Source organism: Mchenga conophoros, linkage group LG7 (genome assembly GCF_057382185.1).
Source record: "Mchenga conophoros isolate Kocher_MC1m ecotype Shallow Benthic linkage group LG7, M_conophoros_male_GT1.1, whole genome shotgun sequence".
Taxonomy (NCBI): domain Eukaryota; kingdom Metazoa; phylum Chordata; class Actinopteri; order Cichliformes; family Cichlidae; genus Mchenga; species Mchenga conophoros.
In genome coordinates this window covers 4,025,644-4,045,107 of record NC_140532.1, presented here as the reverse complement: position 1 = coordinate 4,045,107, position 19,464 = coordinate 4,025,644, and the positions used below count along the sequence as shown (strand labels likewise).

General features: G+C 42.3%; 1 protein-coding gene across 31 annotated transcripts in view; it reads left to right on the top strand.

The window, feature by feature from the left end:
- mical3a (microtubule associated monooxygenase, calponin and LIM domain containing 3a) overlaps positions 1-19,464 on the top strand; it is an 81,870-nt gene that overhangs the window by 34,000 nt on the left and 28,406 nt on the right. For 19 of the 31 annotated variants that reach the window (XM_085281576.1, XM_085281578.1, XM_085281595.1 and 16 more), the window contains 22 exons: positions 2,604-3,011; positions 3,429-3,636; positions 3,731-3,847; positions 3,968-4,069; positions 4,600-4,755; positions 6,799-6,899; positions 8,087-8,344; positions 8,946-9,061; positions 9,411-9,537; positions 9,668-9,761; positions 9,871-9,900; positions 10,441-10,588; positions 12,208-12,404; positions 12,573-12,691; positions 12,820-12,876; positions 13,043-13,219; positions 14,046-14,141; positions 14,451-14,534; positions 18,015-18,125; positions 18,598-18,660; positions 18,841-18,954; positions 19,083-19,187. In XM_085281576.1, coding sequence (XP_085137702.1) covers positions 2,733-3,011; positions 3,429-3,636; positions 3,731-3,847; positions 3,968-4,069; positions 4,600-4,755; positions 6,799-6,899; positions 8,087-8,344; positions 8,946-9,061; positions 9,411-9,537; positions 9,668-9,761; positions 9,871-9,900; positions 10,441-10,588; positions 12,208-12,404; positions 12,573-12,691; positions 12,820-12,876; positions 13,043-13,219; positions 14,046-14,141; positions 14,451-14,534; positions 18,015-18,125; positions 18,598-18,660; positions 18,841-18,954; positions 19,083-19,187 — 2,859 coding nt within the window. In that variant the 5' untranslated portion in view covers positions 2,604-2,732. The remainder of the gene's footprint in view (positions 1-2,603; positions 3,012-3,428; positions 3,637-3,730; positions 3,848-3,967; positions 4,070-4,599; positions 4,756-6,798; positions 6,900-8,086; positions 8,345-8,945; positions 9,062-9,410; positions 9,538-9,667; positions 9,762-9,870; positions 9,901-10,440; positions 10,589-12,207; positions 12,405-12,572; positions 12,692-12,819; positions 12,877-13,042; positions 13,220-14,045; positions 14,142-14,450; positions 14,535-18,014; positions 18,126-18,597; positions 18,661-18,840; positions 18,955-19,082; positions 19,188-19,464) is intronic. The other 12 variants (XM_085281601.1, XM_085281602.1, XM_085281603.1 and 9 more) reach the window with 8 other exon arrangements.

The window sequence follows — 19,464 nt, the reverse complement described above, 5'->3', positions numbered from 1 at the left end:
ACATTATACCAAAAAAGTGTTAAAGATGTAGAAAAGTGTCTGCTGCATATTTGTGCTCCTTTTGTTGTTTTCTTGTATTTTTTGTGCCTCTTTAACTCTACAGTAGTATTTAGCTACTTACTGTGCTTACCATATAATTACGCAATTTCTAAATTATGCCAAATGTTTTATGAACAAAAAATAAAACAGAAAAAATGCATATTTGCCAATAACAATATATCAGGGCAATATCAATAAGTCTGTGTGATTTGATTCAACAATGAAATCTTATATTTGAGTTTTTACTTCCATACAGAGGAACTAATGTGTGCCAGTATTTTCATTCTTGTTACTAAATGTATGCTCTGGGGACTGACTGAGCACAGATGTGCGCACATCTCCAACCACAAACCTTTACACTTTGATGCGTGTGTGCGTGTTTTGAATAAAGTACACTACAAGTTAAGGCAAAGAAGAAATGGTGTGGCTGGCTGTTCTGGTGAAGGGCTCTTTCTGTTTGCGTCAGCACTGCTCCCTTATAGTCGTGTTCCTGACTGACTGAGGCAGAGCCAAAACTAAGGCCTGCTGTTTTCACTGCAGTGAGGAGTTGGCAGTGTGTGAAAAGGAGGCCAGCTGACCTCTGTACCTGCCTTCCTTTCATCACGTGTTGCCACTGGGACTGGGGCTACATTGGTTTCCACGAACTAGCTCAGCATCCTGGACAGTGGAGAACAAAGCTCGAGCTTTTAAATCTCAACGGGTCGTTGTAAATAATGTTTTTGTAAGTAAGTTAGTAATATCCTCAAAACAGCAGAGTTTAACCTCAGAATAATTACTTTGAAAGGTATTCCAGCCTAAACAATGTTGCAGTGCAAGAACCACCAGAGCAGCTGTTGGCCAGATTATGTTCCGAGTGCACACAGCCACACCAGTTTGTTCACCCTCGCATCCATTCTTTATGCTTTCTTTAGCATACAGCCTGCCTGGAGCTTATGTACCTTATAAACATGAGATGTTATGTCCTGTCAGCTGTCCTCATTGTAAGAAAGTAAGCAAGAGTTATTCCTAGCACGTCAGAAGTGTAATTATTCGTTTCAATCTTTCTTATTTTCACTTTAAAGAGGCAAGAAAAGTTTCTGCATCGCTGCTCGGAGCAAATGCAAAACACTGCTTCTGCTTGGTTAAAAACAAATGAACCACCAACAAACCGAATCAACTGTGTGGTGGTTTTTAAGTCAATGTGCTTGATTTTTTTTATTTGAGCTTTTTATAATAGTCTTCCATCCTTCTAATCTACCTTGTATACTTTCAGCCATGTTGGTCAGAGCTGATGAAGACGTTACTGCCAAATCCACTTTGTTATGGACGGGGCCTTCCCCATTCATCACAGCAAAGCTACAGACATCAGTGAACATGAATGATCTCTAACCCCTGGAGGTTAAAACGGTTAAAAATAGCTTAATAAAGCTGTGCACAGTATATCCATGTAGCTATTCAGAGACCCTTATTAGAGCTAGATGATTTTCTTGACTGAGAAGGGTTGTTGTGTTATTTCACAGTGTATTTAGCAGTGAACCCACCATTTCCTGTGTCTGGAAGTGAGTCTGTGCCACGAGGACGCATCTATACACTTTCTCCCTGTGTGTTTCCTGTCTGGCTTTGTGTCGGTACCTTTCCTGTGTCCAGCTCCATGCTTAGAAATACAAAGGGTTGTTTAAGGTCATGATGCTGCAGAGGAATGACAGTAGCCAGAAGTCGTCATATATAAAATATAGTTGTTGTTAAATAGATTGTTAAGAAGCATTCGGTCATCAAATTCATCAAAATAAAATTCCAGGTGGAAGATTTGTGCAAGATTTAAAAAATAAATAAAAAATGGGATGAATGTGTCGTCTTTGGTCAAAAAGGCAGATGAAAATACTTGTTGTTGAGAAAATGATCACAGAAACTTAAGAAAGTTTAAAAAAGGTAATTTTGTATTTTGTACCTGGTGTTATACCTGAGGAATATCATGGGAATGTTTTTTGCCTGATTTGGACTGTTTTTAAAGAATATTAGATGGACGGTATGCATAAAATAAAATATCAGTCTCCTCCCTCCAAAATTGTTTCCACAGCTTCCTCTGCTGTTAGATGAGACATCCAAACACTTTAGAGACTTAACATAAAATAATGAATATGTTAACTTGAGCTACTCTCCTGGGTCTCCAAAATCTTAACTTATGTACGTATCAGATATTCCTTCTAAAACAATGGTCAGGATGGAGGCATTTGATGAATTGACATACGTGACACTCAAGAAGTTGCAGGTCATGAATGACATAAACTGATGTGGTTTTTAATTAATGTTGTTTGTTTTTACTGTGCCAGATCAGAAATTGTTCATCGCAGATTCACATCTGTAGGATTTGTGAATGTAGTGCTTTGGAGGCCTGACATTAAGTGTTTGATGTAAAATATTGTACAACAAATCATCATTGTAAAATTCTCCATTTCACACATGTGAGAAAACTATAATCTTTCATGTTTTCTTTTCCAGTTTTGTTACATTTGTAACAATATGTATGGTTTTTTTTATTTATTTTTTTTAATACTTTTTAATTTGTCGCTCTTTCTCTTTTACAGAATGAAGATTCCTGAGGCTGGGAGTTAAAGCTCTCTAGCAGAGAGAGGGTTTTTCCAGAGCTGAGGCTGGACCCAGAAGCCCCTTTCTGGGGGTGAGGGGACCTCACAGCCCGGGAGTTAGTCTGGACCATGGGAGATGGAGGTGCCGGTGCGGCTGGAGGAGATGGGGTGAATCAGTCCCATGTCCTGTTTGACAACTTTGTCCAGGCGACCACATGTAAGGGCATTCTCAAGGCCTTCCAGGAGCTATGTGACCACCTGGAAGTAAAGCCCAGTGATCACAGGATCTTCTATCACAAACTCAAGTCCAAACTCAACTACTGGAAGGCCAAGGCCCTCTGGGCCAAGCTAGACAAGAGGGCCAGCCACAAGGAGTACAAGAAGGGCCGTGCCTGTGCCAACACAAAGGTAAGGCAGCATAATTTGAAAATCGTTGTTGTTGTTGTTTTGTTTTAAAGCTGGATTTTGTGGTTAGCTTGGGCTCCTGTTCCCATTCACATCTAACAGACTGAACAATATGATCCTCAGTATGTTGATATCTTTATTTTTCTTCCACTAGGCTGAAGATGTCCTCACTTTGGGCTTTGTAGTTAGGGAGTTGCTCATAATTATAGTAGAAGATAGATGTATCTTATAATGGTAAAGCCTATTAAACAGCTATAGGCTAGACCGTTTTATTAAGTTGAGTGTTAGATGCTAGTGTGGGGTTTTACACACTGAAGCTTGAATAGGTGGATTATGAGTCGAGCAAGAAAGCAAGTTAAGAATAGATTCGACTTGCTTCCTTAAAACCTGTCTGAAACTTCTGTGTCATTTTCTGTTTAGTGTCTGATCATTGGTGCGGGGCCATGTGGCTTGCGTACAGCCATCGAGCTCGCTTTCCTGGGGGCCAAAGTTGTGATTCTGGAGAAGAGAGATGCCTTTTCTAGAAACAATGTGCTGCACCTCTGGCCCTTCACCATCCAGGATCTCAGGGGTCTCGGGGCCAAAAAGTTCTATGGGAAGTTCTGTGCTGGTGCTATCGATCATATCAGTGAGTAGACATGATTCTCTTGAGCTCTTCTACTGGTACTAATACAAAATATATCAAAGTTATTTTACATATTCTTTCTCTGTGTGTGTTCTAGGTATTCGGCAGCTTCAGCTCATGCTTCTCAAAATGGCACTCCTGCTGGGCATCGAGATCCACGTGAACGTAGAGTTTAAAAGCCTTATTGAGCCTCCTGAAGATCAGGAAAGTGAAAGTTAGTAAATGGAGCAGCTGCCAAATGTGTCCAAAAGTGCATGAAACTATCTGTCAGAGCCTATGAGTGTCGACTCTGTTAATGCATTTCTGTCCGATTACACATTCTGTGTTTTCTTAGGAATTGGCTGGAGAGCTGAGATCCACCCTAGGACACACCCCGTCAGCGAGCTGGAGTTTGATGTCATCATTGGAGCAGATGGAAGGAGAAACACGTTACCAGGCGAGTTTGCATGCGCAGACTGGGAATAATGCATCAGTAATGCATTTGACTAAATGAAGCGGCACTGTTTGTCGAGTTGGAGGCCAGTTAGAATGATTATGATCTCACTTCGTGTGCAGCTGTGGTTGGGTACCTGACCTCGCTCTGCTCCTCACGGCCGAATGAGCATTTGTGTACATCTTAGCTTCTGCGTTCAACTTCAGACAGTATTTGCTCTCCAAGCACAGTTAATAGGAACTGTTGAACTAGGTCTGTTTCCTATGAGTGTTGGGACGCACACATGGAGACCTCAGTGGAGCTTTGCACAGGAGTGTTTCTCCTCTAATTCGACTGTTTTGGAGAAGGCGGTCTGCAGGACAGACGATGTCATGAAATTGTAGATGCTTCTAGATATTCTATGTATTGTATGCGCTTAAAAGTAGCGTGATTTTTAACATTTCTAATTTATGTTCTTTTACTTCACTAACGGAGTGAACAGTTACTGGTTTCTAACCTTGAGGCCTTCCTCAATCATCCGTGCTTTTCTGTAGGGTTTCGGCGCAAGGAGTTCCGGGGAAAGCTCGCCATCGCCATCACTGCTAACTTCATTAACAGGAACACAACGGCAGAGGCAAAAGTTGAAGAGATCAGCGGCGTGGCCTTCATCTTCAATCAGAAGTTCTTTCAAGACCTCAGAGAAGCAACCGGTCTGTCATGGCTCCATTCTCCTCCATTACTTTTTGTCTGTGTAACAGTTACAGTGGGGCAAAAAAGTATTTAGTCAGCCACCGATTGTGGAAGTTCCCCCACTTAAAATGATGACAGAGGTCAGTAATTTGCACCAGAGGTACACTTCAACTGTGAGAGACAGAATGTGAAAAAAAAATCCATGAATCCACATGGTAGGATTTGTAAAGAATTTATTCGTAAATTAGGGTGGAAAATAAGTATTTGGTCACCTCAAACAAGGAAAATCTCTGGCTCTCACAGACCTGTAACGTCTTCTGTAAGACGCTTTTCTGTCCCCCACTCGTAACCTGTATGAATGGCACCTGTTTGAACTCATCATCTGTATAAAAGACACCTGTCCACAGCCTCAAACAGTCAGACTCCAAACTCCGCCATGGCCAAGACCAAAGAGCTTTCGAAGGACAGCAGGAAAAGTATTGTAGACCTGCACCAGACTGGGAAGAGTGAATCTACAATAGGCAAGCAGCTTGGTGTGAAAAAATCAACTGTGGGAGCAATCATCAGAAAATGGAAGACATACAAGACCACTGATAATCTCCCTCGATCTGGGGCTCCACGCAAGATCTCATCCCGTGGGGTCAAAATGATCATGAGAACGGTGAGCAAAGATCCCAGAACCACACGGGGGGACCTGGTGAATGACCTGCAGAGAGCTGGGACCAAAGTAACAAAGGTCACCATCAGTAACACACTACAACGGCAGGGAATCAAATCCCGCAGTGCCAGACGTGTTCCTGCTGAAGCCAGTGCATGTCCAGGCCCGTCTGAAGTTTGCCAGAGAGCACATGGATGATACAGCAGAGGATTGGGAGAATGTCATGTGGTCAGATGAAACCAAAGTAGAACTTTTTGGTATAAACTCAACTCGTCGTGTTTGGAGGAAGAAGAATACTGAGTTGCATCCCAAGAACACCATACCTACTGTGAAGCATGGGGGTGGAAACATCATGCTATGGGGCTGTTTTTCTGCCAAGGGGACAGGACGACTGATCCGTGTTAAGGACAGAATGAATGGGGCCATGTATCGTGAGATTTTGAGCCAAAACCTCCTTCCATCAGTGAGAACTTTGAAGATGAAACGAGGCTGGGTCTTCCAACATGACAATGATCCAAAACACACCGCCCGGGCAACAAAGGAGTGGCTCCGTAAGAAGCATTTGAAAGTCCTGGAGTGGCCTAGCCAGTCTCCAGACCTCAACCCCATAGAAAATCTGTGGCGGGAGTTGAAAGTCCGTGTTGCTCGGCGACAGCCCCAAAACATCACTGCTCTCGAGAAGATCTGCATGGAGGAATGGGCCAAAATACCAGCTACTGTGTGTGCAAACCTGGTAAAGACCTATAGTAAACGTTTGACCTCTGTTATTGCCAACAAAGGTTATGTTACAAAGTATTGAGTTGTATTTTTGTTATTGACCAAATACTTATTTTCCACCCTGATTTACGAATAAATTCTTTACAAATCCTACCATGTGGATTCATGGATTTTTTTTTTCACATTCTGTCTCTCACAGTTGAAGTGTACCTCTGGTGCAAATTACTGACCTCTGTCATCATTTTAGGTGGGGGAACTTGCACAATCGGTGGCTGACTAAATACTTTTTTGCCCCACTGTATGATGCAGTTTAAGAATTTCGGGTACTACATAAAACATAAAACATGTGCTTTTGTTGTTGTTGTTGTTGTTGTTACTGGTAACTGCAAGATCTGGAGAAGCAAAAGGAAGCAGTTGATGCCAAAAATAAAAGTAATTGGACAAATAATCTGTGCACTGATCATAGTTAAAAATTGGTCAGCGCACTCAATTAAAATACTTAGGTTTGACGCCAAGCCGGCCACAGTTTGCCGCTGACATGACAATGTCCCCGAGGCTCTGGTTATGTGCTTTGAAAGGCATAATTGCTGCTCTTGTGCTCAAATGACGTCAGGATTGTCAGCTCTGTTAAAAAGGAAAATGATTGTGTTTGTTATGTAACACTACATCTTTCTGTTGGTCATTTTAGGCATTGACCTGGAAAATATCGTCTATTACAAGGATGACACGCATTACTTTGTGATGACTGCCAAAAAACAGAGCCTGCTGGAGAAAGGAGTCATTCTACATGTGAGTGATTAAAGCCTACAGCGCTTGCTCGTCTCTGTATGCTTGTTCAAACCAACAAAATTAGTCCTTCTCTCTCTTTTCTGCCTTTTTTTCTTCACACTCTTTCATTGTTTTTCAGTCTTTTATTCTCTCTGTAAATTCCTCCAGTTTTTTCCCTAATGGTCTAATCAAGCCAACGGTATTCTGGAGCAAACTGCCAACTTAAGCACTTGCTACTTATTTGTGTCCTCGCTAAATACGGGAGTTTCCTTTCCATGGCCACTTTGCACAGGAAACCGGAAAGACCTTTTGGCATGTCTGTCTTTGTGTAGTGATATTAATAAAGGATATAGATGCATAAATGTCTGCATTAAGTTTTAAGCAGAGATCTTTTTAGCTGTTGTTGTTTTTGATTTGTGCATGGATGTGCAGCTCTTTGTTTTTATGGGGAGTTAATGACGTTTGGGCATACACTGAGGTCCAAAGACAGAGTGCATTTGGATTATGTAAGCACGACTACAGTGCAGTATGATGAGCTCCTTTTATAGCAATTAAACAGCTCAGTGTAGCCATTTTTATTTTTTAATTTTGAAGAGATAGAGGAAGACAGAGGCTAGTCAGCACAGCTCATGGCAGAACTACAAATCAGAAAACAGCCCCTGTTAATATCTTCCACTGCCCCACCCTTCCCGTCACGCACCACCACTGGAAGACCAGAGAGCTTGAAGATGGAAGAAATGTATCTCTTACCGCCCTCTGTGAAAACATGTCACTATCAAAGCGTGCAGTGATTTGATGCTACATGTTAGAGAGACTTCATACCAGTGCAAATCCTCTGGGCTCTATGTGGTAAAGGGGTTGTATAATTCATATTGTATCATATTCAATTCAATCTTAGACCCTACTATAATACATACAGAGAAAAACCCAACAATCATATGACCCCCTATGAGCAAGGACGTTGGCGACAGTGGGAAGGAAAAACTCCCTTTTAACAGGAAGAAACCTCCGGCAGAACCAGGCTCAGGGAGGGGCGGGGCCATCTGCTGTGACTGGTTGGGTTGCAGCAGATGGCCGGGCATATGAAGTTCTTAAAGCTCAAAAATCTTAAATCTTAACTTACAATTGGGGAAATCGTTTCCTTTTATTTATTTCTTATGAATTTTTCATGTTAAGGCCGCTTCTTATCTCACCTGCTTCTCCTGCAGGACTATGCAGACACCGAGCTTTTGCTCTCCAGAGCCAACGTAGACCAGGCTGCCTTGCTGTCTTATGCACGTGAAGCTGCAGATTTTTCAACCAACCACCAGCTGCCCACACTGGACTTTGCCATCAACCATTACGGCCAGCCTGATGTAGCAATGTTTGACTTCACCTGCATGTATGCTTCAGAAAATGCCGCCATGGTGCGCCAACGCAATGGGCACAAGCTGCTAGTGGCGCTTGTTGGCGACAGCCTGTTAGAGGTGAGAGGAATGACGATGACTTGTGATCGACTCTTCCTTTTCTTGCGTTGGGACTTCACTAGAATAACTGAAAAATTGACTGTGTAAAAATGTCGTACTGGCCCTTCATGTAAGTCTGTAGTTGTTTTAGTTTTTCCTTCTCTGAAAAAAAACTCCCAAAGTGTATTTTGTTCCGATTGGCTGCCCCTCGTGTGGCTTCTGCAAACATACCCTGGTAAAAGTACCAGGGTATGTTTGCAGAAGCCACATGATCATTTCAGTGAAACTCAATCATCATTGTGGCTACGACATAAAGAAATCTGCTTAGGAAAGCACAAGAGTAGAAATAATTGTTTGGAAACGAAGCTTTGTACTGTCTGAATCTGAGCGTTTTCCTTACTCGGATTGTGCTGATCTCATTGTTTGAAACTTTGGACACACTTCATATAAGCAGTAATGCAACATATCAAAAGCATTTGTCCCCTTTAAAGATTTTCAAGAGACTGTTTTAAAATTCTTAAGATTAAGGTGTTGATTTAAAGCTCGTTTCTATCTCTGATATTTATTATAGTTTGCATATTTGACCATATTTGGGTATTGAATGTGCTTACTTTGTCTCCAGCCCTTCTGGCCCATGGGGACTGGCATAGCCCGAGGTTTCCTGGCAGCCATGGACTCGGGCTGGATGGTGAAGAGCTGGGCCCAAGGAAAAACCCCTCTTGAGGTGCTGGCTGAGAGGTGAGAGCGTGGAAACATTAATGCATGCACGCCAAGACCTGTTCTGTTCTTGTGCTCATACATATCTGCAGCCACACTCTTCGATGTGCTTTCTCTTCAGGGACACCCTTTTATCTCAAAGTGCTTTACTAGGAAATGTGAGATTTCAAGCATCAGTCCCACCTCTGTTAGTACTAATAGGATAAGAGTTTGTAGTAAGGACTGACTGGAATGTGCCCGTAATGTTCTGTTGTGACGCTGAGAGCAATGTGATCGCGATTTGCTACTGCATTATCATATTACACTGCTGCTTTTTTGTTACATATTCACTCAGTTAAGGTCGCCCAATGGGGATGCTTTTGTTTTTTAGGGAGAGCATATACCGCCTTCTGCCTCAGACCACACCAGAAAATGTCAGTAAGAACTTCAGTCAGTACAGTGTGGATCCTACGACTCGTTACCCCAACATTAGCCTCAACTTCCTCAAACCTAGCCAAGTGAGTATGAGCACTAACAAGCCACAGTGCCTCTTTTTAAGATTTCATTATTAGCTTAAACCAGGTTGTGTTTGATGCTATTATGCAAATACGCTTTTTCATGCGAGAAATGATCATCTTGACGTTGCAGGTGCGGCACCTGTTTGACACGGGGGAGTGCAGGGAAGTTCGCATCGAAATCGAGAACGTGATCAACTCATCAACCCCCAAGTTGGCCAGGAATGGTTTGTGTCTTTTCTGCTTGTAGATGATATGGCATAGGCTGGTTAATCAGTGTAGGAGTTGCTGCCGTCACTGTTGCTGAAATGTAATACTGAACTATTTTCACTCTAGACAACTGCCTGCTTGACAAGCAGTTGCAAGGTAACACAAAGCCCGAATGCATGGCGTTGCTTTTCAGGGACCTTTAAAAGTTTTAACAAATTTGATGAGTTTTTCTGTATATTTATGAATGGCGTGGATACTGGAGTGATGAAACCTTTTGGAGAGACTCCATGATATTTCCTTTGCGTATACTAACTCGGTTATTGATCCACTCACTCAAGATCCATGGCTATATCGAGCATTTAAAGCCTCTTGTAGCTGTTTAAAGTTTTCATGTGAGTTCTGCATCCTTTCCTAACCTCCCATTTGCATCCTTTGCTTCTTACATCAGTAAAATCTTTACATTTCATGGTTTGTAATATTTCTCCATGGGCTTATTTAAACACTGATTCTAGCATGAATGATGGGGCCCCATTGCTGCTCAGCCTTGCCTGACCCAAGGCTATGAGATTGCTCAGCAAGAGACATGTAACGCTGCCCAGAAACAGTTTGTGTTTCCTTCCCTGCTTACTTCAGATGCTGTTCCACCTGCAGATTTCACACCAAGCATTTAATTTTGTCTTCTTTCCCATACATCAGAATCCATAGCTCGGTCCAGTAAGCTGCTCAACTGGTGCCAGAGGCAAACAGAGGGCTACAGGAATGTTAATGTGACAGACCTCACCATGTCTTGGAAGAGCGGCCTGGCCCTTTGTGCCCTAATTCACAGATACAGGCCTGATCTTATGTGAGTATCTAAAGAAAATGCATCTAGAACGCGGAGATTGACATTTCATAGATGGAAAGGTTTTTTGTTTGTTTTCCTCCCCCAGTTTGTGAACTTGTACAAACCTTGCCAAGTATATCCCATTGTGGTTTAAAAGAAAGGACTGAAACTGCTTTGTTTCAGAATGACTGGTCTGCCGTGTTTATGTGTTTGCTGGTTGCAAATGATGTTTACTGCCTGGTTGGGACCTTGTATATCATTGTAAATGAGGTGACAGCCACCAGTTAAAATACCCCCATGGGTCTCCTAGGGCTGAGATGTCCTCATTTCCCCCTCTCTTCTCCCACACACAAGCATACATGAACGCTCTGCTCACCCTCGCATACAATATAAATAACGCAATCTCCATCCACAATGCCTAATGTGGTTTGCTATCCTCTGGAGACTACACGGCAATTAACATTATAAGCTATTAGAGCGTTTCTCCTGCCCGACCTTTACAAAGTAGGGTAGCAGTTGTTCTTTGCTGCTACTGATGAGCCAGAAGGATGAGTGAAGGAACCTTTGGAAAACTGCCGTCATGTGTGTTTGTGTAAATGATGGTTAAGATAAATAATGGAGGTCCCACTCAGCGCTTGTTGTGATGTTGTAATGCATTTAAATGGATGCTGTTTGCAGCTGAGATGTATTGATGTGCCATGTTAATGGTATCTTCAGCTGCGGTAATGAGGACATTTACGGTAATACTGTCCACCTGCTTTACACGAGTGCTTCATCATTAGTGTTTGTGGTTTATTTCCAGTACAACTAAAGCTGCGGGACAGTTTTTCTCTTAAATGTTGCTGATTCATCACTAACTGTGGGATACTTGATAGATTTATACTCTTAAACCAAACAAACATGCACACTGGGGGCACATCAGTCCATACAACTCTACTTAAACGTGTTATCAATCTAGATTGTGCATAAGGTTAAGTCATTTTTTCTTAAAGCTGCTATAAAGTCTGTGAACAATTTACGAATGTTGCGAAGCTCATTGATTTTTGTTTTACAGCCCACAGCCTTATTGTTTTGATTTGGTTTACTCTTACTGTTCTTGCATTGTTGTTTGCCACTAACAGTTTTCAGCTAGCTCAAGAAAACAACGGACAGTTTAGTGGCATTAAAACCAGATACTTTTACTCAACAGTTGATTTAGAACAGCGAAAATGTGACCTGTTTTTGGGTTTAAAAAATAAATTATTGCAATATCTTTTTTTTTTTTTTTTTTGAATGAAACTCTAAGAGCACACGCTAGTCGTGGTTTAATTGGACCTTTTCAAGTGTAATTTATATGGTAAATGGCCTGTATTTATATAGCGCTTTTACTAGTCCCTAAGGACCCCAAAGCGCTTTACATATCCAGTCATCCACCCATTCACACACACATTCACACACTGGTGATGGCAAGCTACATTGTAGCCACAGCCACCCTGGGGAGCACTGACAGAGACCACAAGGATCAAGTTCTTATATTTTTGATATGTAATATACGTTTGTAGTTCAAGCACCTATCAGCCCCATTCCCTTAGTTTGCATTTGAGATGCTTGGCATCACTACTTGCCTCTCACTGTCTGTGGTCTCTCTTCTCTGTTCTCAGTGACTTTGATTCCCTGGATGAACGAGACCAGGAGAAGAACAACCAGTTAGCTTTTGACGTGGCAGAAAGGGAATTTGGCATCTCACCATGCATGACGGGCAAGGAGATGTCCTCTGTGGTGGAGCCAGACAAACTCTCTATGGTCATGTACCTCAGTCAGTTCTATGAGATGTTTAAGGACACAGTGCCACCTGGAGGTGAGAGATGGTGCTACAGTGGGAGTTTTTATTCTGTAATTTTCTTTTGAGAGACATCGTGACGATCTCTGATCAGAAGGGTCATTTACTCAAAAAAAAGTATAATCTTGAAAGAACTTTAAATTGCTATTTTCTGTTAATGTTCTTATTTCACGGATATCTGTTCAGATAACCAAAATCTGAGTCCAGAAGAGAAGGCTGCGTTGATATCGAGCACAAAGTCTCCCATATCTTTCCTTAGCAAGCTGGGTCAGAGCATAGCAATCTCCAGAAAACGAAACCCCAAGGTCAGTGTCTGAAACATGCCAGTATATCTCACTTCTTCCTAAAGCAACAAAATCAGCATTTCATCATTTATTTATTTAACTTTTTTTTTTGCTGAGGGGGAAAATAGCACATGACTTTTCTTCAACAGGACAAAAAAGAGAAGGATTTAGACGGGAAGAGAAGGAAAACCAGCCAGTCTGAAGATGTGAGTATTTCTGACAGCAGAGCGTCTCAGATGTTGATCTTGTGATTAGTGCTTGAGCAGTCTAGCCAACCAGAACCAACTAATTAATCCCACTAGACTGGCAGTGATTGCCAAAAAAGTTTAGCTGTTTTGTTGTGTTTTTTCTCCCCCGACTACTTTCTCACAGGACGAGGTATCGAGGACCAATCGTGACGACAGGCCATCTGTTCCTGCGATCCTGTCGGAGAGAAAAATGGATTCTGCTGCTGTGGGGAACAACAACAAAGTGAAGGTCATGGCCACCCAGCTGCTTGCTAAGTTTGAGGAGAATGCTCCCACTCAGCCTACAGGACTCAAACGACAGGTATGGAAGAAACTGGTCGTCTCATTTTGTGGTTTTACAGCTGGTGGAAATCAGGATGAAGCCACAGGGAAAAGATGCAGAGGCCTACTGGATGTTCTAGGAGCTGCGGTTATATTTGCACACTGACTGTGTTTGTTTTCTTAAATCAGCATTGTGATGAACATGTGAATATCATGCTTCATGTCATGACCTGTAGGTCACTGTTTTAATGAGCCCCGCATGCTTATGTTGGTCAGGCTCTGTATTGTTCCTGGGACATGTGGGTGGACTCACAGTGCTGACTGGGCTCGGAGGGCTTGGGTGAACTGGTTCGCAGTGGTCTGGATTTCTTGCCACTGATGACCAACAGAGCAGTGGGAGGGAGAAGTGAGCTTTTGAAACAGTAGACAATAGTGCTGGCGGAGAGAAGAGAGACGTTTTGTAATTGTTTTGGGAAAACTTCTTCTGGTTTGTGTGCCGCTGAAATCTATGAAGATTGCAGATAAGGTCCTAAAAGTCTTATAAGAGTGATGCTTTTTTTTTTTTTTTTTAGGTTAAAAACGTTCTTTTATTTACATTCTGCATGACATTTACTGTGCATTGTCTCTATAAATATAGAGTTCACCCCACATGATGCACTTATGCTGTCTTGTCATTTCCTTATCTTTTCTGAAGACATATTTTCCTACTGCTGCGTCTCCACTCATACATGATTCACTTCCTTCTTTCTGTTGCTCTCTCCTTGGTTTCCACCCTCATTATGGACCATTTCACGATGCCTTGCATGGTTATTCTGGCCCTTTAATTGGCCATGCTCGCTGTCACTCATCTTTAACTGACTACAAAGGGGGACTCGCTGCCCAATCTGGACCGTCTTTTGCCCCCTTCCCCACCCCCTGTGAAAGAGCCAGTGCGTCTGGCACCTGTCCCAGCATGGAGAAAGGTAAACATTAGCCTTGTAGAGACTAACAGCTAGACTAACCATATATCCCCGTGGTGTTTCATAGTGGGGAAAGCCACTTTGTGTTGAGCTGTCGGACCCTGAGCCCACTTTGTAGTGGGCAGACTTGAGATCTGTTGTGTGAGATTTGGAGAAACTAACACAGTAGCTTGTGTGCAAAACTGTTTGACTGTTTAACTTTCCAGTCAGATAGCTGCACGGTTTCTTGTGCGTGCGTGTTTGTTTGTGTCCAAGAGAGATGGAATTAGAAGCAGAGTCACAGTCATCCTTGCTTCTCCTGTCTTGGTTCAGAGACGCACACAGCAGCAGGAGAAGCTGAGCATTCGGTACAAAGAGATGATCAAGTGTCAGACGTTGCCCAGCAGAGGGGAACAGGTATGGTTAGCTAGCTAGCTATGGTTAGTTATTTAGTTATGTAGCCTCCCCTTCTTAAATACATTGGTGTTTTGGTCTAGAAGCAAGTGGAAGAGACTGTAGCCTCACCAAGCATCACATGACTGTTTTACAATAAAATTGTTTTCGTTTCAAAAAAAGTTTTTGTTTAATCACAACAAAACCTTCCCAGTTATTTCACGTTCTTAAAAAACATCTATATTTATATTTGTGTTTTGTTTGGTAGTTTATTTCTGCACAACTGCATACAAAGGCCAAAAGGTTGATCCTGTTCATCTGGACATCCAGATGAACAGGATCAACCTTTTGGGATTTACTTACCTGGATGATTGAGCATGCATCGAGACAACTGCATACAAAGGCCACAGAAACACGGTCGTCCTGTGTGACTAAGACTTAAACCTGCACAAGTGCAACTGCAAAAAAGAAAAGGAGTGAATGACTTTTGTTATAAAAAGCAAATTATTTGTAAAGAAAAAATATTTTACAGACAAGTTTTTAGTATTCTTGGTGTCACAGATGGAGAAATGCAGCTGGATATGGAGGCAGCTCTGCACTCTAACTATGAATAAAGAAGACGGTTTATGTACTAAAATAAATAGTGAAGTTTACTTTCAATTAAAAAAAGTGTGCTTCAAAAATATAACGTGTCTCTATAAATACGCAAGTTAACATTAATGAAAACCAATGTTTATAAATAATAGCATATAAAATATAACCGTTAAAAACACCCACGACGTCAGTCTTTCCGCTTGTTCCTTTTTAGTACTGTTCTTCTTTTTACACCTCGTCAGTGATTGGCTGGACTCTCTCTAGCCTTCATTCTTCATGGCAGGTTCAACACAGTGCTGGAACATTCTTTAGAGATTTTGGTCAATGTTGACACGATAGCGTCACACAGTTGCTGCAGATTTCGCACCTATGATGTGACACACCCGTCCCACCACATCCCGATGGTGCCCATCTATTGAGATCTGGTGACTGGAGGCCATGCAAGGACTATGAACTCATTGTCATATCCAAGAAGCCAGTTTGAGATCTCCGTTCATGCTGGAAGGAGCCAGCATGATAATATGGGGCACTGTGGGCATAAAGGGTGTCCGTGGTCAGCAACCATACTCAGGTACATTTTTAAACAATGTTCAGTCGGTACTAAAGGAACCAAAAAATATCCCCCATGTCTATATACCATCACCAGCCTGAACCGTTAATAGAAGGCTGTACCTTCATTATGTTGAAGTCAAATTATGACCCTACCACCTGAATGTCACAACTCATCAGACCAGGCAACATTTTTCTGCTCTTCTATTGTCCAAGCTTGGCGAGTCAGTGCAAAATGTCCTGTTCCTAGCTGACAGGAGCAGCACTCGATGTGCTGGCCCATTTGCTCCAAGGTTCAGTGTGTGGTTCATTTTTCATACCTTGTGTGTAATCACTGGGTATTTGAGTTTCTGCTCCCAGCAGCAGGGCAGGGCAAAAATATTTATCACGATATGTATTTGAAAATTTGCGATAACGATCTAACTGACGATATAATTGACGCGAGACAAAGTACTTTACAACTCCACAACTTTGATGGTTTTTTTTGCACTAATAATGTATTTTCACTTAAACAAGCAGCTGTTTTTTATGTGCATTAAAGCTATATAACTATTTAACAGTGTGGATGCAAATTCCTCGCTGACAGTTTAACCAAAAGGCGTTTCCAGTGGAAACTGGCCGACATATCCTCAGCATAACCATGTATAATATCCACAAAACTTAAAAAGAGGTTATACACACACAATACGGTAACATTATGTTGAAGCACAGTACGTATCACTCCGCGAGGCTCCTGACTACGACAGCTGTAATGCTCCGACAATCCATCAAGAGTAGCGGCTTCGTAGCTTAGCAAAGTCGTGCTACAACATTTTTGACAGATTTTCGTGCGCCGTGTACATAAAATCCATTCGAGGTCAGTAAACGCAACCAGAATTCATACATAACGCACACCGGATTATAAGCTGCACGGTCCATTTTTCAGAAAATCAAAGGATTGATTTTAAGTGTGCCGTATTTTCCGAAAAACACGGTAATAACGACGGCCCGCTAGCATGCGCTACCAAAAAATGTGATTAGGTGTATATCTGACGGACGAAAGCTAAACCAGTTCCACACCACTGAAGTTGCAGCATTTTTACAAACCAGTTCTAGTTCATCCGTTTCATTCAACGATCCACTTTCGCTCTTCTCATTCTGCGTCGCCGCCAAGCTTTTTCCGCCATGTGCGTATGAAAACAAAGGCACTGCGCATGCGTGTTTTACCCATATTCTATCGCGATATTTCATAGTCTTGTCATTGCCTAACATTATACCGATATGGCCCTGCCCTACCAAGCAGTCTGGACGTTCTCCTCTGACAAAGCATTTTCACCCGTCCCGCTGATTACTGGATGGTTCCTCTTTTTCCATCCCGTTCTCTGTAAACCTTAGAGATGGTTGTGAGGGAAAATCCCAGTAGATCAGCAGTTTCTGAAATACTCAGACCAGCCTGTCTGGCACCAACACCCATGCCACTTTCAAAACCCTTTTCTTCTGCATTCAGATCCTCATTTTGAACTTCAGCAGGTAGTCTGGACCACGTCTACATGCATAAATGCTTTGGGTTGTCGCCATATGTGTAGCTGATTCTCATTAACAAAGTGGCCGCTGAGTATAGTTGGCTGGCCTAACTCAGGTCGACAGAGCACCATTAACTGCCAGAATCAGTTTCCCCTTGCTGACACCTGCTGAAGTTGCCTTTTCTTGTCTCTTCACTAGATTACACATTCACATCACAAGCACTGATTTAAGGCCTCAAATTCTCCTGTTTAAAGAGAATTAATTCACTGCTGTTTTAAAATTCCCTCTCAGTACACAGTAAGTCCCCAGCTGCTGAGTAAATTAGTTGAAAGTCGATTGGAAAGACTGTAAATAAGCTTGATAATCCCAAGTACTTCTCTACGGAGAGTGTTTGGAATGGAAATGTCTCAGAAAGTCGCTCTTATATGCTACGCGGTTTGACGTTTTAATTGTCAATATTGGAGAATTTTTCCATGCTAAACTTTATTTTGAGGTTAATTATAAAACCACTGGAGCATATTTCAACTGTCTTTCCTTTTTTTTAGGGGTTTTTAGGCTTTTTGCCTTATGCAGATTGTGTGTGTGCGTGCGCCAGGCTTTGATATGGTTGTTGTGTGACTAAGCCTAACAAAAAGGAAGTGAAACTACACTAATTCTATTAACTACTTCTCAGTCATATGTATAAGCTGCTACAAATGTAACCTTTTTATTCTTACAGGTTTTGTAAAGCACTATGATATCTCAATGCAGTGTGAGATGTGATAAGTTGAAGTTCAACCATATTCACGTTTAGCAATAGCTCACCTATTATTTTTTTTCTTCATCATCATCTGCTGCTCCTGCCCCTCATCTCTCAAGGCCAGAAGTGGCGCAGACCAGCTGTACAGCTCGGGCTCTCGGAGCTGCCCAAAGAAAACCATTCTGCTCCCTTCTTCCTCCTCCACTTCCTCGCTCTCTCTCCACTCAGAGGTGACACGCAGTCTGCCATCTGTGTCTGTTTGTGTCTTTCTGTCTTCGGCCACAAATCCATGGCCGACCCATTTAGTATCCCCTTACTCTCCTGCTCTAATTATGTGTCCCAAACCCCTGATTTGGCCTCTGCAGTGTGTAGCATAGATGAAAACAAAATGCCGTGTTTCCCCAGGAGGGCTTCAGTCTTGTTTACTTCCCTTGTGAGTGGGTGGTGTCTGTTATTATCAGAGTAGTAGCTTGTTTTCATGCTGACTGGTATATGTTGTTGGGGTGTGATGGCTTGTAAACATATAGCCTCAGGAGACCTGGGCTCATTTTGATTTATTGTCAAGCACTGTCAGGGTTCCTGCATTACAAGCTGTTCTTTAAATGATAGTCAGCAACTGTGTTTTATGCTCATCTCTGTGCGCTCGGTGCCAACTGAAGTGTTAATACACTGTGTGTGTGTCTGCTCATTTCTGTCTTCAAGCATGAATGTAAAAGTCTGGAAGAAGAGGAACTTGAATACTATGAGAGGCCTCTGGCACACGGGGTAAATGACCGACTGCATTCATAGTCGTCTTGCCTCTGCCGCTTCTGTTTCAGTGGTTACTCAGATTATGGCTCGAGTATCTGTAATAAGCTGTTTTAAAGAAAAAATGTCAACATATTAAACAAGTCGCTCATTAGCTCCACCAAAAGAAATCGAGTCTCAACTGAGCTCCCTTGACAGGAGTGGATGCCACTGCACCCAACTGACCCAGGACCCATTCGCATACCTGGTATACAGGAGAGGGCTGAGCGCTTAATCTCCAGGTTTAAAGGCAAACCCGATAAACCACCAAAGGTGAACACTGTACATGAAAATTGCGGTTTCTAAGTGTTTTATTTGCCTCATTTTGTAGCCTACATCCAAGAAAGCACGCTAATGGTATTGGAGGCTAATTGTCACCCCTTCCCTCTCCCTCCCCGAAGCCTAAGAAAAAGCCGTCCCGTTTCTTTTTAGAGCAGTGGTACATGTCCCGAGGCCTGACTGGGGCTCCTGGTTCACCACTCTCCTCTCTTGACTCTGCCAGAAAGGTTCTTTTTTATTTTTTATTTCTTGGATGCTGTGGACTGAGACTCAACCTGTGGCATGTCAGGAAACTTACCACTCATAGAAAGATTTTTGCTACTAACAGGTAGGGCTGCCACAAACGATTATTTTGATAGTCGACTAGTCACCGATTATTTTTGCGATTAGTCGACTAATCAGATCATCATCCATTGGACATAAAACGTACAGCTTATTGCACCAGCAGCATCTGCTCTTATATAACTATCATTAGCTTACAGCTTTAAGTGTTTAAGGTATGTG